Source organism: Ursus maritimus, unplaced genomic scaffold, assembly GCF_017311325.1.
Source record: "Ursus maritimus isolate PB19 unplaced genomic scaffold, ASM1731132v1 scaffold_7, whole genome shotgun sequence".
Lineage (NCBI taxonomy): Eukaryota > Metazoa > Chordata > Mammalia > Carnivora > Ursidae > Ursus > Ursus maritimus.
In genome coordinates this window covers 10688380-10712402 of record NW_024426885.1, presented here as the reverse complement: position 1 = coordinate 10712402, position 24023 = coordinate 10688380, and the positions used below count along the sequence as shown (strand labels likewise).

At 41.8% G+C, this 24023-nt stretch overlaps 1 protein-coding gene across 1 annotated transcript in view; it reads left to right on the top strand.

Moving 5' to 3' along the window:
* WDR11 (WD repeat domain 11) overlaps nucleotides 1–23757 on the top strand; it is a 59334-nt gene extending 35577 nt beyond the window's left edge. Inside the window, exons 15-29 of the mRNA XM_008685206.2 lie at nucleotides 178–302; nucleotides 990–1137; nucleotides 4996–5102; nucleotides 5736–5850; nucleotides 6158–6329; nucleotides 14009–14117; nucleotides 15215–15277; nucleotides 16500–16565; nucleotides 17356–17533; nucleotides 18351–18446; nucleotides 18968–19133; nucleotides 19645–19742; nucleotides 20235–20380; nucleotides 21299–21378; nucleotides 22821–23757. Coding sequence (XP_008683428.2) covers nucleotides 178–302; nucleotides 990–1137; nucleotides 4996–5102; nucleotides 5736–5850; nucleotides 6158–6329; nucleotides 14009–14117; nucleotides 15215–15277; nucleotides 16500–16565; nucleotides 17356–17533; nucleotides 18351–18446; nucleotides 18968–19133; nucleotides 19645–19742; nucleotides 20235–20380; nucleotides 21299–21378; nucleotides 22821–22978 — 1827 coding nt within the window. The 3' untranslated portion in view covers nucleotides 22979–23757. The remainder of the gene's footprint in view (nucleotides 1–177; nucleotides 303–989; nucleotides 1138–4995; nucleotides 5103–5735; nucleotides 5851–6157; nucleotides 6330–14008; nucleotides 14118–15214; nucleotides 15278–16499; nucleotides 16566–17355; nucleotides 17534–18350; nucleotides 18447–18967; nucleotides 19134–19644; nucleotides 19743–20234; nucleotides 20381–21298; nucleotides 21379–22820) is intronic.
* Nucleotides 23758–24023: the final 266 nt, after the last annotated feature.

Below are 24023 nucleotides of genomic sequence, written 5' to 3'. Positions count from 1 at the left end.
AAAATGCATTCGTTCAGCCTTTCTATAAGTAGATAAAACCTAAGAACAAATTGCGAATTCATGTGCAGTAATAATAAGGGATACCGAGCAGTGGCGAGAATGCCCAGCTGTTCTGGAAAGATTGTTTTGACAGAAGTAAACTGAGCACTTGTAGGTGTGCCTGTCTTTGCTTCTCAGGAGTGGTCCCCATCTCACAACTTGAAGAGCCTGAGAAAGAAACAGTTGGCCACCCGAGAGGCCATGGCCCGCCAGACCGTGGTCTCAGACACAGAGCTGAGCATCGTGGAGTCCTCCGTGATCAGGTGCAGTGTGCCGTTTCCTGCCTGTCTCATTTGTGATACCGGTGTCATGGTGGGGAACTTGACAAGTGTCATCCAAAGGCATCTGTAGTACCTTGTTATATTTCAGTGCATACTGGAAGACTGAAGAGTTAATTTTATTATTTCATTGCTTAGTGCAGTCAGTAACACACACAGTAATATCCACATGGCAGCCTCCATTAGTGAGCGTGATCATTCTCACTACCCTTCTGTTCCCTAAGCTTCAGCTTCTGGAATTCAAATGAATGTAGCGGGAACATCCAGATAGATCATATTTTCATTTATATACACCAAAGAAAATGTATAGAGAATGCTAGATTTTTATGGACTGTCCCCGTCTCCATTCCCACCAGTTTTACAAATAAAAAGGCCTCAGAGAGAATGATGGGTCAAGGTAAGGCCTCTCTTTCTGCAGCAGAAACAGTGAGCAAGTTTCTTGGATGAAGTCTAGATGACTACGTTCCTGTCTATGGGGTAAATGACCTATTGGGAGTAATATGTGTTTTCTTATTATTAGCTGGGCAAAGATTAGTGTCAGTGCTTTTTTTCCCCCCTTTGGTAAATAGTTTTGGACTTCCTATTAATGCATCTGTATTTTGGGCAAGTTAATTAATGTGTGTGTCACTAGGGAAAAGAAATGTCTTTATCTTATTCCTCTTTATTCCAAAGCTTGTTGCAGGAGGCAGAAAGTAAATCTGAACTCAGTCAGAACATCTCTGCCCGGGAGCATTTTGTGTTTACCGATAATGATGGCCAAGTTTATCATCTCACGGTGGAAGGAAACTCAGTGAAAGACAGTGCTCGGATTCCACCAGATGTGAGTCTAACTCATGATTACATCTTCATGAAGAGTTCTTATCAAAGGTTTTGTTGATTCCATATCCAGTGAACCCATAATTAAGTTGTGAAGCTATTTCAGGAAAGTCTAATGTAAATAATAAACTTGACTGTTTCAGGAGATATTGTCATTGATTAAACTTGTTCCATGCTGCTAGAGAATAACATTGTAACTACTTAGATTAAATACTTACCAGGTGCTACTTATTTTTTTTTATCCCCTTAATAATCCATGAGGAATTCTTTCCATTTTAACTATGACAGAATCAAGGGAGAGTAAGTTACTTTCCCAATGTGTCCCAGTGTAGTGACATGGAGTTTTACACTGAGGTCTGTCTGTCTGTCTGTCTGATTGCAGTATCTCTTCTCTTTCCACTTCAGGCATTACCTTGGAGGATTTGACTTACAGTCTAGCATCATTTTGGGGTAATAGTAATCAGGTTGTAAGTGCAATAGCATTATTAATAGTTACTATTTACATATATCCTTCTCGGACCTTGTGCAATCCTCTGACTGAGGTTCTGTAGTTCGCAATTTGTGTCCGCATGCGTCTCATAGGTTGTTTTTAATGGATAGACAAGAAAATGTTTTTGTTGACTAATACCGTTATAATGGTTAAGTGGAGGCATGAGAAGATTTCATAAAATATATCTTTTTATTTGAAAGGGTTGTCTAAAAACAGACTGTTTTAGTTGAATGCCAACCCCTATATTTTATGGGTTGTAGTCAGGATGGTGGCTGGGGCAGGAGGCTCCACTTCCAGGATGGCTCACTCACATGGCCGTAGCAAAGGAGTGCTGGCTGTTGATGAGTGGCCTCAGTTCTTCCTCACGGGGACATCTCCATAGGGCTGAGTGTCCTTACCACATGGCAGCTGGCTTCCTCCGGAGTGAGCGTTCCAAGAGCACACAGAAAGCTGCAGTGTCTTTTAGGACCTAGTTTGAGAAATCACACCCCGTCATCTCCTCAGTGTGCTGTTGGTTCACGGGTCAGTCCTGTTCATTTGGGAGGTGACTGCCAAGGGACGTGAATACCACAAGGCAGGATTGGGACAGGGGTGGGGGAGTTGCTAGAGGCTGCTGCCACATCTTCCTTATAAAGAACATGAAAAGAGTTGAGGCCATCCAAACCACCTTCTCTACTAAAAATGGAAACTAACATGTGGAAGTTTCATTTTTACTATTTTTTTTTACTATTATATAGAACAAGTCATACCTGAGACTTAGTAGTGTCTGTTTTGAACTTTCTCAAATTGTCACTAGTTTGAAAGGGTGGAAGTAGTAATGCAAATATGAAAGGTTGATATTTGGTCATAATAGGAAAAGGAACTTACTTTAAGTGTATAGAAAGGAAAACTGCTAAGGAGAGCAGACCTAAGACTTGCAGTGTTAATGTAGCTGTCCTTTGGAAAATCAGTTTGCTGTCTTAGGAATATAGAGAGTTCCTCCTCCAGAACCGCAGGAAAGGCCCCATCTGAGCTCTTCTGTGCCACTCACAGGCAGCTCCGGCTGTGTCTGATTGCTTCACACTTGCGATTAGGATGTAGAAGCAATGCAGTAATTTTTTGAGATGCCAGTTCCTCCTTACCCCAGAAAAAGTTTAAAGCTTTTGGACATTAGACCCCAGTTCTCCTTTTTATAAGAGTTTCTTGCAGGTTGGTAATTGTGCCTCACAGCTTTTAAGATTCTGTCTCTTTTTGTGGAGGTCCAAAGTCAGGGTATAGCAATTCTCTATCTGCTACCAGATCCTTTCACACCGCAGCTAGAAGCAGCTTTCTCAGGCAATGAGCAGCCCAGTGCAGATCCGGCCTCCAGTGAAATTAGTACACATTTTAGAGCAGGTTGGTTTTAGGGAGAGGTATTTGAGCAGCTACTGTATAATACGTGAGAAATTGGTTTTGGTTCGTTATTTTTATTTTCTGTAATTTAAATATTTCTAGAGACTGTCATATAGAGGTTAGGCAGAGGTTTTGTTTGCTCATTTTAATCCAGTATTTATCTTACCCCTCCTCCCAAATGTAAAGTATTAAACATTTGCTTTGAGTTGAAATTTTCCCTCTGGATTTTGGCCCCAGAACTATAGACTATACAAAAATGGTAAAAAGAAGAGGAAAACCTGGCATATTTTAAATTTTGGAGCATCTGTAGTTGACTGCCTTTATTCAGAAAACTGGAACAGTGGGAGAGAATGACCAGCTCTGCTTTGCTGTCAGCCGTCTGATCCTTTGAACATCGTATTTTACATACAGGAACATAACAGTGTCAACTAGTAATACTCTGTTGAGTTTTAATCTTACATTGGTTCTGTCGGGGTTATTTGGAGCACGAAGAAACTTTAAGCCACATCGTCTGAGAGCTCCTTGGTATCTGCATGTGGTTATATCCCATCAGCAAACTCTTAGGGAGAAAGGTCTGGACTGTTTAATTATATAGTTGTATTAATATGTTACTTGTAATTCTAAGCTGATTTCTAAGCTTATTTAAGCTTTAATATTTTGATTTTTGAGGTTAGAAAGTAAGAATATAAAATGTGAACGTTTTCAAGACTAAAACAATAAACTTGAAGGCAAATTCTTAATTAAACATTCTGTTAATATGGCCCAGAAGATGGAAGTAAGATCTTGAAGTGTGGCTTCATATTATATAGAATTCTATTTAACATAACTTTCTAAGTTTTTTATTATTGAATTCCTTAGAATACTCATTTTTAATTCAGTTTTTGTCCTTTATATCTTGACTACCACTAGGATTTATGCAGTATTTGATGCATAGGCCAATCTATTAATAGTCAATTTGGCCAGCCTGCAGCTTTCCCACTATGAACTAAGCATGTGAATTTTTATTTTTATTTTATAAATGCAAAAAACAAGATTTCTTTTAATAAGTAGAGAAGTAATCGAGCAATAATATTATTTAATAGTGAGCGTTTATTGACTACTGTGTAGTAGGCTTGTTTTAAGCCCTTTCCTGTATAAATTTATTAATGCTAATAGGAATTCCTCAGGTTTCATGAGTTTATTAATTAACCTTCTTTATTGATGATAAGTCCAAGATGCAGAAAGATTAGGTAAATGTGCCCCAAGCCACACAACAAATATACATGATAAAGCCCAGATTCAGCCCCAGCAGCTGACTCTAGAGCCCAGGCTCTTAAGGTCTTTGTCACACTACCTCTGTGCATTTGTTAGAGAGCTGCAAGCTCCTATCTCCTCCCACCCCTCCCCTCCCCTTGGCATTATTGCAGTAGTGTTTCATTCTTATACTTAAGTTTCCATATGTCTTTGTAAAGCTTTCTGTGAATTCAGATTGTGCAGATGCCTTTGATCTACAGTTTCTCTTCACCGTCATTATTCCAGAAGGTATCAGTGGAGCTCTGGATCCTCTTTGCGGTAGAAAAACTGCTGCACAATTAATTATGAAACAGCTCTGAGTTTCCTCTGGAACAGATTGATTTATCCTTTTGCAGTGAGTGAGAAGTTGGAGACAAGGGCCCTTTGGAAAGGGTTTTCTTTCCTTCTCTTTATTACTTTTAATTTGCTGTCTTTAAGGTATTTCTTCCTCAAAAAGTACCTCTTCTCTATAAATTTAGTTCAGGTAACTTAATGTCCATCAAACTGAAATCTCCTGTTTCTTTATAGTTGAAATTAATAAGCTAGGTAGCTCTTTTAGTGTTCCAAGTCTGTTAGTGTTTGATGGCATTCATACTGAAGCAAAACCATTTATAGTTAAGTTTTATTAAAATATCTTTATTATTTTATCACATTAAGTAAAAACATTTCTCTGCTATGATGGCTTATAAGTAGTGAAAACTGTGTGTATTTGTTGCTTTTGTTTTCTAGGGAAGTATGGGTAGTATTACCTGCATCGCTTGGAAAGGTGACACATTAGTTCTTGGAGATATGGATGGGAATTTAAATTTTTGGGATTTGAAAGGCAGAGTATCCAGGTATGATTCAAGAATGCAGTATTATTTGGGGCACCTGGGTGGCTCGGTTGGTTAAGCATCTGACTCTTGGTTTCAGCTCAGGTCATGATCTCAGGGTCCTGAAATCTAGCCCCTTGTCGGGCTCTGCGCTCAGCGCTCAGCGGGGTGTCTGCTTCTCTCCCTCTCCCTCTGCCCCTCCCCCTACTCATGCTCACTCTCCCTCTCACTCTATAAACAAAATAAATAAAATCTAAAAAAGAAAAAAAAGAATGCAATATTATTTGTTTAAAAAAAAAGTAAATTCTTGATATGGTTCCATTAAAGGCTTATGACGTGCTAAGTAGGATCATTAAGCATGACCAAGTATAGCTTGGACCCTTGGGTTTCTTGTCGCTGAACCTGGGAGGAGGAGCCTTGAGCCAAGCTCTGGGTCAGTCATAGGAGACACTTACCTGCAGGTGGCCTGTGCAGAAGTGTATTATTCCATCTTCATTAAAGGGTAGACCCTTTCTGTCAGTTGGGACCCCTCTCCCACAAAGTAAAGTCACCAGACGTTATCAAAAGCAGGCCTAGAAAGAGTCGTTGGACAGTTTCCAGTGACGAGATATTACCCTACTTCATATTGGTGTTTTGTTTTTGTTTGTTTGTCCTCAGAGGAATACCTACACACCGAAGCTGGGTGAGGAAGATTCGTTTTGCTCCTGGTAAAGGAAACCAAAAATTAATAGCGATGTACAGTGACGGTGCTGAAGTGTGGGACACTAAAGAGGTAGGCCCGCTCCGTGAGCGTGAGGGGCCCTCAAACCAAGCTGCTGGTCACAGGGGCTGTAATGTGTTTCTTCCTTCTGATTTAGAAATGAAGCCTATATGATGGGTTTGTCGAGGTTCTTAAAATGATTTTCTTGCTTTTAATGGTATCACTGTTTTTGGGATCTTTAAAATGCAGTCTGCATGAGGAAAAGAAATTGCCAAAGACTGTTCAGTTTTAACTTGCACTGGGTCTTTGCCACTGGCACTGTCTGTGATAAACATCTTCCTTTTCTTTCTGAAAATGACCACCAAATTCACTCTTGAAGGTTCAGATGGTGAGCAGTTTAAGAAGTGGAAGAAACGTGACCTTTCGGGTATTGGATGTGGACTGGTGTACGTCAGATAAAGTGATCTTGGCGTCAGATGATGGGTGCATCAGAGTCCTGGAGATGTCTATGAAGTCCACTTGTTTTAGGATGGATGAGCAAGAGTTAACCGGTATGAAACGCCAGTGAAGGGCTCTCCGACACCTTTATTTGGCACAGGCGGCTCTCTTCTGTTTCATTTCCGTCTTACTTTCTAACAGTCTGAGTTTAAGGAAATAGATTAACTTCAAGCTTGAGTGTTTTCACCGCTAAGATGCTGGACTCCGTAACTGCAGATGTGAGTCATTCTCCGACTCCGGGTTGGCAAGTGCCCCTTTTTTGACCCTTTGAGGAGTGCTTTGTCAAAAGATCAGAGATGTTTACATAAAAATGATTCACTTAGAATTTAGAACTCAGGGGCGCCTGGGTGGCTCAGTTGGTTAATAAGCATCTGCCTTCAGCTCAGGTCACGATCCCAGGGTTCTGGATTGAGCCCCATGTTGGGCGCCCTGCTCAGCAGGGAGTCTGCTTCTCCGCCTCCCCTCAGTCCCCCCACCCTTGCAGTTCATGCACACTCTTTCAAATAAATAAAATCTTTAACCAAAAAAAATAAAAGAATTTAGGAGAACTCATCAGAAAACACGAATGTAGTGGTAAGGCTTTTTAATAATGAGCTTTATATATTTTGCAAGCATATATCACTGGGGGTGCCTGGCTGGCTCAGAAGAGCATGAGACTCTTCATCTCAGGGTTGTGTGTTGGAGCCCCACGTTGGTCGTAGAGATTATTTAAATTAAAAAAAGAAAGAAAAGGGCAAGCATATACCATTGAAAAGTCACTTTGGAAAGTGTTCTGAGTGTCATGAATTTCAAGCCTATCTTAAGACTTGTTAAATGGCCAGTCAAAATAAAATTAGATGATTGCACTATCATACCTTTTTTGTAAGGTTGGGTTGAGATTGTTTTTTACCAGAACAAAGAACATTTCGGTAACTATAACCTCCTATGTGACCTAAAAAAAAAAAAAAAAAAGAATGGGATTGTGAATGCACCCATCAGTCAGTTGGAAAGTCTGTTTTGTCTGATGGAATGCAGTGTTCATCCTCGCAAGGTACTTTTGGGTGGAGACAGACATTCTGATCCTAATGGGAGCGAAGCAGGAAACTTCCTGCATTAAGTATGCTCCAGGCATCCCTTTGGTGTGCACTCTAGGTTGCTGAAAAATTTCAGAAGAGACTTGTGTAGTCGCTTACTGTGTTTCAGCATAGAGCTGTCTGCTCTGGGAACCATCCGTGCCTCTGTAGGCTCAGTATTTGACACCTTTAGAGGCAGTAATGTTTTGAAAACGTGTGCTTTGATGTTGTGTTCATGCTCGAGGCACTCCCAAGTTGCTGCTGATGCTGCCTGGGCTCCCTTGAAGTTGTGTTAGGTGTGCTTTTGTTTTTGTCGCTGCCCCAGCCCTGCTAGTGGCTTCAGCCCCCCCTTCCCCCTGCATGACGCTGACCGCCATCTGCCAAAGCTGGAAGCTGTGCGGTGCTTTCTGTGTCTGTGCCTGAGATGCTCGCCCGCTCTGCGGAAGTGGCAGCATCTCCTCCTTCCTTCTGAAACAAACTTAAAGTTATTAAGGAAATGAAGGGAACTTCAAGGGTGGTTTTCCTTTTAGTTTAGCTACGGGTTCTAGGTTAAAGAGGTGAGCGAATGTAATCAAAATGTTTGAAAAGCTTTTCTATCCCCTTTAATTTAGAATTTGAATCTACTAAAGCCAGGGTAGCTTTTTCTTAAATTAAGTTGACTACAGAATTGGAGCCCATCATTAACACCATACTTGAACATCTGCCCTGCAGACAGATTTTAGATTACATTTTCTTTTAAAGTTTTCTCCCCCCACCCAAAAACATCATTCCTATCCAGTTTGTAATGCTGCAGCCTCAGCCAGAAAGGGAGAATTTTTGAAATAGCAACAGGAAAGGTCAATATTGACCTTTAAACTCAGAACAACATTTGATACATGTTAAAGAGTAAAAACTGGTGGTGTGTGTAACTATGGGGTTAGCAAAAAGGTGTCTATGTGTTTATCTCCAGTTACATGCTGACTTAGTCTCAGAAAAATATGTCTGATATGTTTTTATTCTGGGGAATTAGAAATAGAGTTTGGACTTATTGATATGGGATAAAAACCATTTTAGGTCATATGCAGTGATATATTTAATAAATTTTCTTTAATTCTCCTTAATAACAAGTAGAGAATATTCTAAAATACCGGTACAAGTCTGCCAGTTTTCTTAGAACAGCTTAGATGGCCCACTTCCTCCCCCTCCGCACCTGTGTTTACATTTGTCACAGCCCTCCCCACCTCAGTAAAGGAGAAGGTCAGACAGGTGTAGAAGATGAAGACCCCTGTTTTTGAGTTGGAGAACCCTTCTTGTCTGCTGCCTTATTTATCAGAGTCATGAAACAGCATTAAAAAAATCATAATACTTTTTTTAGCGGCCTCTAGAAGGAGTCCAAGAGGATGAGACTTGTTTAATAGCATTCCAGTTTGGTGAGGTTTCCACACGCTTTACATAGTATCCGCGGGGTGTTAGAGACTGTCCAGTCCAACTTCCTCACTGCTGCTCAGGCCAGTACCGAACAACACGCTTTTCCTAAGGGAGCACGCACAGAAAGAAGCTTTCTGCAATCAGATTTATGCACAGACCTTACGTCTTCGTCTGCCTCTGCTTTCCGCTCATTCCCAGTGGTTTTCATCTGGGCTATTTGGAAATGTGTCAGGATGTGCAGGTGCGTCTGGGGTTACTAAACAGCATGCAGTGCAGGCGACAGCCTGGACAATGAGGAATGGTCTTGCCCAAAATGTCAGTCGTGTCCCTTGTCTCCCTTCTCCCCCCCCCCCCCATTCATCACAGTGACGAAATCACGCAGGCAGGGTCCTCTCCCTCCCAGACTGCCTGCTCTCCATGCCATGTGCCACCTGCAGGTGGGGAAGGAGCAGTTTTGCTACTGTGCTTCTTGGCTCTTCAGTTCCTCATTTTCTGCACTGCTGTCACATAGGCAGCCAACAGTCTGGGTGTGTTTCTGTTTAACACCTCCGGTAGCTGTAGCCCAGACTCAGCAGAATGTGTGGGAGAGAAGTAGCAGTGATGCCAACTACCTTTTCATTCTAATTGTAATTTCCGGAAGTGAGTGAGCTCTTGTAGGTGAGTTTCTCCAGCTGGGAGACGATCACCTATTACTTTTTCATGGCTGAGCTTTGCCTTTGAGAAGAAAGATCTAAATTCATTTGAAGGTAGGAGGGAATAGAGTTCACTTCCAGTTTATTCATGCTCATTGGGATGCGATCAGCAGTGCTTTGTTTTGGAGAAATAACACATTTGTTTTTAAAAATTAGACTTTTCCCTCAGTGTATTCTGGCTTGGTCATTGTTGTCTTGCTCACGTTACATGAAAACTCTGGAGTGCTGCTTTCTAAGAACATTCTCTTGTGTCTTTTCACTGTCCATTGATTAAGAAACTACACATAGCATGGAAACTTTCTCTGTTTCCAAGCTTAATTTGTACTATTAAGCTTTTGTCCCCTAACATTGACTTATTTCCAAACATTCTGTAACCTAATGCTAGCAGCCACTACTGTCTGAAAATGACAGGGCCCAGCTTGAGAGCTGGAGAGTTCCGTGGTTGTCATCTAGTAAGGATGAGTAGAGAGAGCATGCTAAGTAAACCCACCTTTATCCTTTCTAGTGCTGGTTTTAATGGTTCTCTAGGTATGTAAGTGAGTCTCATTCTTACCAGGTACATTCTTCCCTTTATAATCTGGATGTAAAAGATAAATTTGATTAGAAAATTCAAAAAAAAACCTTTCATAGCAGCAGAAACTATAAGCAAAGCAAAATATAAATGATAACCTGGGAGGAGGTATTTGCAAGTCTTTAATAGACTGTCCACAGAGAAGAAGAAAATATATACAAGTGGCCCTTAATTATATGAAAAGATGCTCAACTTTATTCATAATAAGAAAAATACAAATTAAAACTACACTAATAAAGTGCTTCTCAACTATCAGATTAACAAAAATTCAAGAGCTTGAAAACATGCTCTTGCAAGTCTGAGGAAACAAGTATTCTCATGCAGTGCTCATGGAGTAGTTCCTATAGGAAGGGATTTGGCAGTACTTAACAAAGCTGCCTGTATATTTACCTTTATAATCAGCAATTCCACTACTAAGAATTTATCTTAACTTGGCCATCCTTATATGTGACCATAGCAGAATTGGGGAAAGAATAAATTTGGAAACATCTGCACAATGGAATAGTCTGCAGCACTAAAGTAGAATGAGGACTATCTGTGAACTGATGTGCAGTGATAGGGTAGGTACACGTGAAAAATGCAAGTGTAAAAGTGTATAGCCTACATGTGTGTTCGCTTATTTTATAAAACAAAACAAAAACCCAGAATAATCCAAGAACTAAAAAAAATGATTATTGATAGAAGGTAGACAGAAAGATTGAAAGAATGGGGATGGGGTGAAACCTCAATGACTATACTAATATAGTTTCAGCTTTTGAGTCATTTAAATGTTGTACATATTCAAAAAATACAGACTTGAACAACATGGGGTTAGAGCCTTTGCCCCTTACACACTTGAAAATCCGAGTATAACTTCACGACCAGAAACTTTCCTAATGGCCTACTTCCTACCGTTGCTGGAAGCCTTACCGATGACATAAATAAGTCAACACATAGTTTGTATATTATATGCATTACATGCTGTATTCTTATAAAGTAAGGTAAAGAAAAGAAAGTTATTAAAATCATAAGAGATTTTCATAAAATCATAATAATTTCAAATTGTAAGAAAATACATTTATAGTACAGTGCTGTATTTATTGAAAAAAAATCATCTATAAGTGGATCTGCACAGTTCAAACCCATGTTGTTCAAAGGTTAACTGTATAATGAAAACAAGAAGGATGAAAGAAAAAGCAAACCCTGAAATTAAAGAGACCATTGAACCTAACCGTATAACAAATTGGTAAGAATAGTTCACATAACGGAAATGCAGAGCTCTCCCTGTGCCCCTTAGTGGTTCATATCCTGAGGACAAAGAGCTGTGAGGACTTCAGGTTGAGTAGTTGGCACTAGTCATTCTGAAACAGTTTTGTGCATATTATTGGCTGGAACAAACTAGTAAATGAATTGCAATTTAGGGGAACCGGGTTCCTACTGAGGGAAGAGGGAGATACAGATGTGGAGTGGGGGGTGAGGAGGAAGAACCCTCCCAGGGTGGATCTGAATTGGAAGATACCAGTATAAATTCATGACTTTAAATGTTATTTCCGTATTTCCTGGCTCTGTGTACTGATTTCAGGCATAGAAGCAATGACATTTCAATGGCAGTGAGCAGCACTCTTAGCACCCAGATTTGGTTTGTAAATTCTGTTTCTTGACTAAAAAGAACCAGGGCTCCTTGGACAGTTTATTCCAGGACAGAGGCAAGAAAGCTGCAAGATGAGTCTGGAACATTTTGTGGTGCCAGGAACTAAGGAAGGAATCGAAAAACCAGTGAGGCCTCGTCACAAACATACAGGAACTAGCAGTTAGAGGCTTCCACTGCCAAATTGGAGGCAGTCTGAGCATTGCAAAGAATAACAGTTGTATTGATAACAGTGTTGGACTTTTTTTTTTTAAATCCATTATTCCATAGTAGTATTCACAGAGAAAGAGGAAGGGGCCTGGGCAGGAAGGGAAAGCTCATATTTACAGAAGAATGCCAGTTGATAAATGTAGACAGAGTGATAGAAAATCATCAATTCCAATTCCTAATGGAATAATTAGGATCAAGCCAGGATCATTCGTGAGTGTCAGATCACTGGGTGGAAGGGTGTTAGGGAATAGGAAATTCGGTCTCACGGTATCTCACCATAATTCTAAAGAGGAAAAAGGTGCCCTGACTACAAGAGAGCCCAGGAGTTCACCTTAACTAGATGATCAGATTTAGTGTTACCGGGAGGCCCACTAACATGCTTGCTCTGGTCGGATGCAGTGGGAAGTACGCAACATCTCCTGTGGCGTGGTGTTGCCCAGAATGTTTAGCCTGAGTCTGATGCTCCATAGAGATCATTTCCTAGGACATTGAACAGACCAGGACTTTTCAAAAATGAAAACATTGTGTAAGACCAAACACAAAAAGGGGAGAGGACTGTTCAAGATTAAGGGAGACTCAGGAGACATGAGAAGCCAGTGCAGGCAGAATATAGCTCTCAGGATAGGGAGTAAAGGAGGACCTCTGAATATGGACCTCTGAATATGGACTGCATTGATTTTAATGAATCAATATTAAAACTCTTGGGTGCAAAAAAAAATAGTATTAGAAATATTTCTGACCATTTTCTGACTCTGAAATTGAAAAGTCCACATAAGATATTTTATCTATGATTTAATACTTATCTAACTACATGGAAGGATGTTTTCTAAAGCCGTACCGTCTAACAGAAATGTAATGTGAGCCATATATGTTTACATTTTCTGGTATGAACTATAAAAAAGTAAATAGATGAAATTAATCTTAATAAAAATTTTATTTAACCCAGTATATCCAGGGTTTTATCATTTCAACATATAGTCAGTATTAAAAATTACTAATGAGATATTTCACAGTTTTGAATGCTTGGTTTTCAAAATCCAGGGTGTATTTAACATTAGAACACGGATCATGGGGCACCTGGGTGGCTCAGTCATTAGGCAGGCTGCCTTTGGCTCAGGTCCTGATCCCAGGGTCCTGGAATCGAGCCCCACATTGGGCTCCCTGCTTAGCAGGGAGCCTGCTTCTCCCTCACCCTCTGCCTGCTTCTCCCCCTCCTTGCTCTCTCTCTCTCTCTCTGTGTCAAATAAATCTTTAAAAAAAAAAAGAACATGGATCAATTTAGGGGACACATTTACAGCAGAAATATTTAAGCCGTGTTTAGATTTTATAAAATTGATAACTGAAAAAGTAGTTATGTATTCCTGAGTAGACTTAAAAGTTATCCAATGACTGAATCAAGTATTAATTTTTAAATTTAAGTTAGTTAAAATTAATTAAGTTTAATTAGGTAAAATTAATTAGTCCTAAAGAACTCTGATCAGGTCGAGTGTCTGACGGGGTGGGGCTATGTAAGGTGGCAACAGCACAGCTGCCTGGGCACTGGGACCTTTGGGTCTTCTGCTTCCTTGCATTAGAACATGTTGAAAAAGAAGCAAATCTTGTTTACTATGTCCTGCGTAAGCCCACTGCTGCATGTAGGGGAGGCTGGAGCCCACAGTCTAGGGAGATAAGAGCTGCCCTTGTGAGTGAGACCTGAGGATGCCTCTGATGGGAGGTGACCTGATCCCTCTAGTGACAAGCTCAGGTTGATGGGCTGTGTTAGTTGAATAGTCTCCGAAAAGCAAAGATAACAAATGGTATAAACAAATGGTATAAGATGATGCAGGTAAATATTTTTAGTATTTTAAAATAATAAGCTTTATTAATATCTGTTGAGTCATTGCATTGAACCTTTTATTAACGTAGGATCAGTGTTTTTATACCATACAGGACACTTAAATTTTAAAGGGGAAGAAAGAGCTATTAATCAGTTTGAAGAGAATCTCTCCACTCTTAGCCTGTTTGTCTTTAAGCAGTGATGACACTGAATATACGCTCTCAGTTGTCACCAGATTAATGCTTTGTTCCTGTTGACTTCCCTGTAAACTGCTATAGCTGACGCTTCACAGTAAAACTATAAAATTCTATTTTATTAAAAGAAAGAACTTACTTAATTTTTTTTATTTTTATCTAGAGCCTGTGTGGTGCCCCTATCTCCTTGTTCCAAGGGCCTCCCTTGCCTTGAAAGCTTTCTTATTACACCAGCCGTGGAACGGACAGTATTCTTTGGACATTTCTCAGGTGTAAGTTTTTGCCATTTTTATTTTCCTTCCTTAATTTGGTTGGGGTTGAAGGGCACCCATGTAACCAGCAGGCGCCTGTACTCTAGGATTTAAAAGGATTGGAACCGTAGGAACAGGCTGAGGCAGAGACAGCAGACGCGCTGAAAGAATCCTTCATCTGTCTGTCTGGGCGTCGGGAGCAGGCGGGCGTGGGGAGCTGGGGTGCGTGAGCTGCTCTTGGCGTCTGTAGTGTGAACACAGGTATGGCACAATGAGTGTGAAGAGGGCCACTTAGGCCCAGAGGAATTCGAGGCCAGGCTTCAAATTCCTTTTAAAAGCAGTAAGAGTGGCGCCTGGGTGGCTTAGTCAGTTAAGGGACCAGCTCTTGATTTCAGCTCAGATCATGATCTCAGGGTCCTGGGATGGAGCCCCGCATCGGGCTCTACGGAGTCCGCTTGTCCCTCTTCCTCTGCTCCTCCTTCAGTGCTCGCTTGCTCTCTCTTTCTCTCTCTTAAATAAATAAAATCTGTTTTAAAAAAGTGGCAGTAATGAGTTTACTGCAGAGATATTTTCTGTTTTATGAATCTCACTGCCTGCCTCATTACAAAAATATATTCGCAGTAACTATTATTAGTGGTTATTAGTTAAACCCACAAGTGTTACTGAACTTCCGCCATGTGGAGTGCACAGAAAGGCATGGGTTAGGGGAATACAAAAAATAATGTGATGAGGTATCTGCTTTCCAAGAAGTATCTACTGGGAGAAATGAATGTCCATTTTGCAGAGCAGAAAGGACAAACCCCTTTAGTCATTGCTAGGTTTCTTATTAACATGAATCTAAGCATGATCGTTTGGAGAACCCACTGATAAATTTTCTGGTTTCTCGAAAGCCAGAGAGACGTTCTTTACTCATTTCATTGTTTTAACTAAATAAGATAAAAGCAGACATGAAAGGTGGTTGTGGGTTCTTGAGTAGCTGCCGTTTAGTCTGTAACCAGCTTTTTAACCCAGGGACTGCAAAGACATTATTTCTATATTGACACAACTTTTTTCTGGTGAAGAAATGCATGGTTGTTAGTGAAGAGAGAATGAGCTTATTCAAAATCTTTTCTGTACAGTGATTATCCAGAAAATGAAGAAATAAAGAATCTCCTTCAAGAGCAGCTGAATTCATTGTCGAAGTAAGCACCCCAGCTATGTTTTAGTAGAGGATACGACTATGAGAAAGAAAATAGAATCATTTAGGCTTTTGAAGTTAAAGTAAGTTGTGTTTTAGAAAATGTGAGTAGCCCAAGGAGAGACCATTCTATTCACAGAGGCTCGTTTCCTTTGAGAATCTTTGCATTGTAGAAAACGTAGTTATTTAATAGTTACGGTGACAGCATCTGCCTTCACCACGTTCCTCAGTGTTAGATGGCTGTGGTCCCGCGTCAGGGCAGGAGCGAAAGCTGCGGTGCGAGCATCCCTGTGGCTCAGCCTGCCTCTACCACAGACGCCCCCACGAAGCCTCAAGGTAGAGGCCGTGCACAGCGCGGTTCTTCTGGGCAGCTGCCTTTTCTAAAATAAGTTCTCCGTGTCAGGTGCTGTGTGTGCACAATTCTAAGAAATTAATGTGTTTCCTAGAGCCAAGAGCATTTAAAAGTACATATTGGGAATAATATTGCAAAGGAAACAGAAAAATAGGGGTCCACGAGTTCTTGGTAAAACAGAATACATTTTTGCAATCGTAGAATCTGTCACATGTAATCACAATATTTAATAAATTTACCATGTTTTATTGATGCCAGATTCAAAATAATTATTGTTTTCTGTATCCAAAAGTTAACATTTGTGTTTAAGTGGATAAGATTTAAAGAGCATCTTTCCTCCCCTGATTTATGAATATTCTGTATGTGGCTATTTCAGGAATATCAATTTATAAAAACATGCCTTTCTTCCTTAAATATTTTATTTTTTGGAATAGTTTCTGAATCTGTCTCTTCTCAAGTGTATACTGTTTCTGATGAGTAGCAAAATTATTTTACCAACAGTGACATTCTTGTTCCTGTAGTTAGGCAGCTATTCATGTTTTCATAACCATGAGTTGAACTGTTGCAAGAATGGAAGCCAGAGTCAGAGCCTCACCCCCCTGTGGTGGCTGACCGGTACCAGTTCTCTAGGCCTAGACACACTGTAAGCCTTTTGAAAGCGTTTGTCATTTCAGGGTCACAGCAAAGTGACTTCCTTTGTCAGTTCTAAACATACTAACTAGTTCAAAAAGAACACAACATATCAAGAATAGCAAAACTTTAAGTAGATTAACAATTTTGAGTGGATTTCCCCTTTCAAGAGTATATTGGTTTATCTCCTTTCTTGTTTGATTAAAAATTTTTGCCTTGCCTTTGTCTGGATTCCTGTTTGCAGTGACATCAAGAAACTCTTGCTTGATCCAGAATTCACTCTCCTGCAGCGATGTCTGCTTGTGTCAAGGTAACACTCAGTGTTCTATGTAAGAGACAGAATTTCAGATGAACTCAGTTCTCTTCTTAAGGGTTTTTAGTTAAAACCAAAGAAATTCTTTTAGATTTTAGAACAACATACCAGTTCACCCTTTAGATTTGCTTTACAGTTATTTTGAAAGTAGAAATACAAATAGGGGAAAAAATTACATTTTTAATGTGAGATCCAGGCCTTCTCTACTGAAAAGGCTGCCTCCTACAGACAACTTTTTAAAATTTGTGTTTTAAAATATCATCTACAAAGGGTATGTCTTTAATTATACCAATAAGTTATATTTAGAAGCAATAATCTGTACTTCCTCACCAAATGGTAGAGTTGTCACTTACAAAAAAAGACATTTCCATACATTCCCCAGAGAATAAATTGGAGTTGTTTCCAGACCTTATTTAGCCAGTTTTCCTGGAGGAACTTCTTCCTTAATGTGAAGCTGTGGTCCAGATTGAAAGGTGTGTGTGCTGATGACAAGGCGGGTGAATCATTGCCCAGGCCTTGGGACCATCGTGTTGAGGTCAACACAGCACAGAGGGGGTCTGGGTGTGAAGGGGCTGTGCCCTCAGGCGCCTGGGTTGTCTGAGACCTAGTAACAGGGCTGGAGAACGGGCTGCTTCCTCTGTCACCCTGCCAGGCATAGGCCAGTGTCCCAGATGGTCTTTCATACGACAGCGCTGTGCTCCTGGTCCTTGAGGCTTCTGTGGGGAGCCCCTGTCCACGCCACATCTGCTGTGTGCGCTCAGTGGAACTTTGGTGTCACCCTTCCCAGGCTTTACGGCGATGAGTCAGAGCTGCACTTCTGGACCGTTGCTGCCCACTACCTGCACAGCTTGTCCCAGGAAAAGCCAGCGGGCACCCCAGGCTCTAAAGAAACCGTGCCTCGGGGCAAAGTGAACAACCCGCTGGATATATGTTATGATATACTCTGTGAAAATGCCTATTTTCAGGTATTATTTTTCATGTATTAAACTCTTTAAAGCTCCCATCTTGATGACATGTCTTTGTAAGTATCTTAACTTTAGAAAACTTTCCAGCTAGGGGCACCTGGGTGGCTCAGTCGGTTAAGCATCTGCCTTTGGCTCAGGTCATGATCCCATAGTCCTGGGATTGAGCCCCACGTCAGGCTCTCTGCTCATTGGGGAGCCTGCTTCTCCTTCTCCCTCTGCCTGCTGCTCCCCCTGCTTGCGCTCTCTCTCTGTCAAATGAATAAATTTAAAAAAAACAAAAAAACCTTTAGTTAGAAAACTTTCCAGCTAAGTGAAGGTCCACATAATAGAAATGAGTCGGTTGGCACGTCTGCATAAAAAAGGCCTAACTCAGGACTTGAAAAGCTCATAAATGCTTATCAAGTTTTTTAATACACATTAGAATTTTACTATTAAGTCTGTATTTTTTTCTTTGTCTTAAAATTGTTAACTTAGAAGATTCATTTTTATTCTCTCATTTTATTTTCTATAAATAACAAATAATTCTCTCACTTGATTTGAATTTATTCTGTGTATAAAAAGGTACTTTTAGAGTGTTTTCACCTCAGTACTCTAAGGGCCGGCTTCTGTAAACGGGCAAACTCGCACACAAATGAGAATCGTTTCACCATTTTTCTAATCAAATTCTTATTACATTGTTGGATTTCTATGAAGTTGATTATTTAATAACCTCAGAAGTCAAAATAATATTTATAAAAGGATTTTATTAAATATAGTAAAATTTAACTCAAGTCTTAGAATCCAGACTCAATTTTCTCTTTTTTTTTTTCTACTCTAGAAATTTCAGCTGGAAAGGGTTAATCTCCAGGAAGTAAAACGGTCAACTTACGATCATACCAGGAAATGTACAGACCAGCTACTTCTCTTGGGTCAAGTACGTCAGTTTTTAACAACTCTTCGTGTTTCGTGGAGTTGCCGGTGGATTAGGATTTTCAGAGCCTCGTGTAGATCACACACACGCACACGTGCACACGCACACAGGTGGATTGGTAGATCATAGTGCTTCCCTGAAAGTGTACATGTAAATGTAGGCTTTATTTCAAAATAACACTAACAAACCTTGTGAGAAAGCAAAAATCCGTGGTTGACTAGCTTGGAATTCTGGCTACATAAGATCAGATGAGAGCTGACTGGTTTGGTTTGGTGTCTCTGGATTGACTGATGCAGAGCTAGAGGAAGCAGTTTTCTGGAGCGTCTGTGTAAACCAGACTCTGGTTTTACTTGTGTTCCAAAGACGCAGGAGCACACTGTTCACTTTCTGTATGTGTAAACAAAGCATTGACAAGCAAGTTCTGAATTCTCTAAGCTATAACTTCAGTGTTTCAGATTATGAGTGCAGTAAGATTTGTTGGAAGAAAACGGCCTCATAATTAGAAGAACTCTTTCTCTCATTAGACAGACAGAGCTGTGCAGTTGCTATTGGAAACAAGTGCAGATAACCAGCATTATTATTGTGACTCCCTGAAAGCCTGTTTGGTCACCACTGTCACCTCCTCAGGCCCCTCCCAGAGCACCATTAAGCTGGTCGCAACTAACATGATCGCCAACGGCAAGCTGGCAGGTAAGGCGCGCCTTGGGCTGTCCTTGCCGGTCCTCTGGAAAATCAGGCCCGTTCCCAGCAAGGCTTTTGATTATTTAGATAGTTCTTTTCTTTTCTCTATATGCCGGAGAGAAATAGGAGGATTGTGGCTAGCTACTTGCATGGTGACCGCATCATTTAATCATCTGAAGCAGAACCCACGTCATGTGTGAAAGGGGCAGTCGTCCCAGTCACCAAGACAGCAGGCGCGAGTGGGACGAAGCTGGGCCGGGCAGGCTGACGCAGTGAGAGCGCCACGAGCCCGCACGTTCCCGGTTTGCCGTCGGGACTGGAGCGGTGCTGCTGCCCTCCTGACTTGAGGGGCAACATTGTAAAACTCTCTTGTGTTTTGTGTGACAATTTCAGTCACGAGTGTCTGCGGTGCGTATAAAAGGCACAAAAGCAGATGCAGTCACACAGTGGTTTTCCTTCGTGGTGATTTGGCAGAGAGGGGCCACGGTGTCACCTGCGGGGCTGTCGTTTTGTCTTCCAGAGGGGGTGCAGCTGCTCTGCCTGATAGACAAAGCCGCAGACGCCTGCCGCTACCTGCAGACATACGGCGAGTGGAATCGGGCGGCATGGCTTGCAAAAGTAGGTGGTTGCGTGAGGTGCCTTGAGCGTTTGGGGTAGAGAGTTCAGTCTTGAACTGTGGACTCATGGGGTAGAGAGTTCAGTCTTGAACTGTGGACTCATGATTTAGAAGCAGTTTTTTGGCTGCACAGCTGCTATGCAAATATTTTCTTGCACGTCTAAGGCTCTGGTTCTTGATGAGTGTAAATTACTTTTCTTCTTATGGAGCAATGGATTGCTTTGGTAGCAATTAAAGGAAAGCAGCTGGCCCCTTGCCCTGCTGGGGTGCTGGGGTGTGAGCCCAGACTCCAGCCCCGAGGTGTTGCCAGGTCCGTAGCTCTGCAGGCTTGGGTTGTCACCACTGCTCTTCATGGTAAGCTGCAAGGTCAGGCGTGCGCTAGCAAAGCCAAGCCTAGCATTGGTTTCACAGGAACAAATCCCATGTTGATTATGTCATAGTTTTCCTTGTATAGTGCAGGATGTCTTTGTTTTTAACGTGGGCGTCTTTCTCAGGTCCGTTTAAGTTCTGAAGAGTGCGCCGATGTTTTAAAGCGGTGGGTTGACCACCTTTGCTCTCCACAAGTCAACCAGAAGTCAAAGGCCCTCCTGGTCCTCCTCTCTCTGGGCTGCTTTTTCAGTGTGGCTGAGACACTTCACAGGTACACCCAGAGCGCTTCGTGCTCTCTGGAGACTCTGCTGAATGGATGGAACACTCACTGTGTGGAGTGAAAGGAGAAGCTTACCTTTTAGGTTTATAAAAAAAAAAAAAAAATTCTACGGGGAAAGGAACAGTCCATAGTCCATGTTTAGTCATCTTCATTTGGTCTAGGAGCTTTATTTTCCTACCAGTATACTCACAAACCTAACAAGTAGCTATTTAAAAAGAACATAAAAGAAGTCTTCAGAGAATTCAGCTTTGACTAGAACAACTAAGATGAAGGCCAGAGAGCAGTAGGAAGGATGACAGAGAGCGTTGCCAGTGTGAGATGTCCCCTTCGAAAATAACACTATCACTTAGGAGAAATTTTATTTATTTAAAAACTAAGGTTGAGGCAAATATGGCAAAAGACTCCTTGTTAAATCTGGACAGTGGGTACATGGATACTTGTCCTATCTCTGTAGATTTGTGTGTATTTCAACTGTGTCACACTTTTTGTAAATATTAATTAGAAAGAGCCTGGGGCTGGGGTGCCGGGGCAGCTCAGTCGGATTAAGCATCCAACTTGTGATTTCTGCTCAGGCCATGGTCTCAGTGTGGTGAGATCGAGCCCCACATCAGGATGGAGTCTGCTTGTCCCTTCTCCTCTGTTTCTCCCCCTGCTCGCTCACTCTCTTTCAAACAAATAAATAAAATCTTAAAAAAAAAAAAAAAAAGAAGGAGCCTGGGGTTAGGGACATGAGTATTGTCCCTTGCTTTCCTCTATGAGCCGGGGCTTGGAAAAGTCTAGTGTAACTTACTGGCACTCAGGTTTCCAGGGAGAATGGGTACAAGTCTTTATACGGAAATAACCCCTCGGGTGGGTCTGCCCCGCGTGCCGTAAATCACAAAGCCCAACTCACTTTGTTCTCTTGAGCAGCATGAGACACTTCGATAGAGCTGCCTTGTTTGTGGAAGCTTGTCTCAAGTACGGCGCCGTCGGAGTCACCGAGGACACAGATATCCTTTGCTGGGATGATTATGCCAAGGAGGAGGCAGACGGCACGAGTGGGTTCCTCTTAGTCATACTGCCTGGGCAAGAGCTGTATTATATCAGGGACCATCCATACTCAGATTGGCCGAAGTCAGAAAAGAGGGAGAAATGAGAGAGGATCAGGAAGAAGATGGGTGCGTCGCTGGCATCGGCTCTAAGATGATGGGGACGCGGAGGGGCTGTGAAGGGACGGGACTCCAAGTTTTGTGAAGGTGTTTGAACTTAAAGGAAATAATTTAGGACAGGTATGTAGGAGCCTGCTACTTTAAAATAGTACTATTTAGGGGCGCCTGGGTGGCACAGCGGTTAAGCGTCTGCCTTCGGCTCAGGGCGTGATCCCGGCATTGTGGGATCGAGCCCCACATCAGGCTTCACTGCTATGAGCCTGCTTCTTCCTCTCCCACTCTCCCTGCTTGTGTTCCCTCTCTCACTGGTTGTCTCTATCTCTGTCGAATAAATAAATAAAATCTTTTAAAAAAATAAATAAATAAATAAATAAAAATAAAATAGTACTATTTAAAAGAATGCACTCCATAGAATAAAATGTATATATTTATCTGGAATATACATTCTGGAATAAATAAAAAAGACATTGTTATCCAGAGTGCAGTCTAATTGGAACCAGACATGGCACCTCAAAGATACACGTCATGCAGGCGGGTCACAGTGGCCCACTGCCAACACCACTTGAGTCACAGGGTTTTCTTTGAAAGGATTGGGCTTGAGGAGACAGCTCCCAGTTGCTCGTGTTTGCTGAGTCCCGCTTGTTCTCATCACATCTTCTCTTGGACTTACTACATTGTGGCCTCATTTCTACATGTCAGATACTTGGTCTTCCGTGTGTGTATATATATGTTTTGTTTGTTACAGAGAATGAAACTGGACTTGAACTTACTCAGTGTCCTATATCCAGGCACTGGTGAAGTTGCCTCTAGTTGGAAGGGGCCATTTGGAATGTGAGAGCACAAGGAAACAGGGCTGTCTGAAACCCAACACCTCCAGGCAGGCTTTGTAATCAGAGCCTCTCACTAAGCTGTATCTGCCCCAAACCACCACCGCTCAGCCTTTCAGATGCCAGAGGGTATGCACTTGAGTCTTTCTTTTTGTAGTCCTTAGTCGTGTTAGGCTTTGAAATAGTCTAGGAGGATGTTAGCTCGGTCTTCTAGAAGGAGATGCTTTACACTCAGCTCTTGGAAAGTATAGTGGGTGACATCGCAGATTGAGACCTCGCCTCCTCCAACCAGGAATCACCCACCCCCAGGAAAGGTGTCCATGCTCGGTGTTGTTCTCGTCCCCTGCTGCCCTCCCGTGGGCCCCCTTGGCCCTCTGAGTAGCCCCACTGCCTTTGGGAGCATGGTGGATGTAATCACATCTCTTTCTGCCCTTCTTTTCCTTAACTGTGGCTTACAGAAACTCATCTCTGCTATATATGCAGATTATGCCCGAAGTTTGAAGAACCTCGGTTTTAAACAGGGAGCAGTTCTTTTTGCTTCAAAAGCTGGAGCAGCTGGCAGAGATTTACTGAATGAGCTGGAATCCCCCAGGCAAGAACAGACCGAAGAGTGACGGGTCAGTACGTGCCGGGAGCCTGGTCTCGCAAGCGGGATGGGGGCTGGTCTGGCAGTGCGTGCGGTCACGGTCCAGACTGCTGAGGACGCCGATGTCCCAGGGTCCCTGTGAGCTGCTCACCGCTTTTCTAAGGCTGCATGTGCACAGCGGCAAGTGAGCGTTTCCGTAAAGAGCAAGTTCCACGTCCTGTGTTTATCTCAGAAAAAACGGCAAATGCTTCAGATTTTGAAAGGGTATACCATTTTATACTTTTGGAGACAGCTTGAAGAGTCCCTGGAAATACTTTTAATTTTTTTAAAACTTCAAGTGACTGAATCGTTTTTCTCATTGACTAAACGGAAAGATATTTGAAAAATCTAATAGAGAAGTTTGTGAGACTTATTCTCAAATACGTGCTGTGCTTGTGTTTATATACAGTCATTCAAGAGACAGAGCAGAGATATTTCAACAGTGAAGATGATTTACCAAAGCATTCCTTATTTCTTACCTTGAGAACATAGAACTTGTGATTCTTTGTTTTAGGCAGTTGCTAAATTTTGTAATTTCAGGCTCATAGGGAAATTTTAAGCTATATGTCTTGTCTAGTATGTGGGGTCTTGGGTATTTTGAATTTTAACTCCTCTGATGTATTATAATAACCTCCTCCTTGAACTCGCTGTGCTTTAATTTTCTGTCTTTGTGTTTGTCTGACAACTGAAGTATATGAGATGTGACTATTATAAATTATTGCTGTCTGTAACTTACCAAAATGATCAATAAAAAGGAAATTCCAGCCAGGCGTTTGTGTTCCCCGAGCTGCTGTGCTGGAGGCCAGGGGCTGTGTTGGCTTCTCAGGAGTCATCCCAGCTGCTTACCCTTCAAAATCCAGGGTGCTTGCTGAGTCCAGAGAAATTGGAGTGTAGGAATTCCAGGCGTGCGGCCCAGGATTGGACCAACACCCCCACCCTACGCAGATGTGCCTCAGAGTTCCTGAGGGAGCAGGGCTCTCGGAGGTGAGGTGAGGAAGTGGCATTGCTGTCTCCCCTCCTGCATGTCCAGGGCA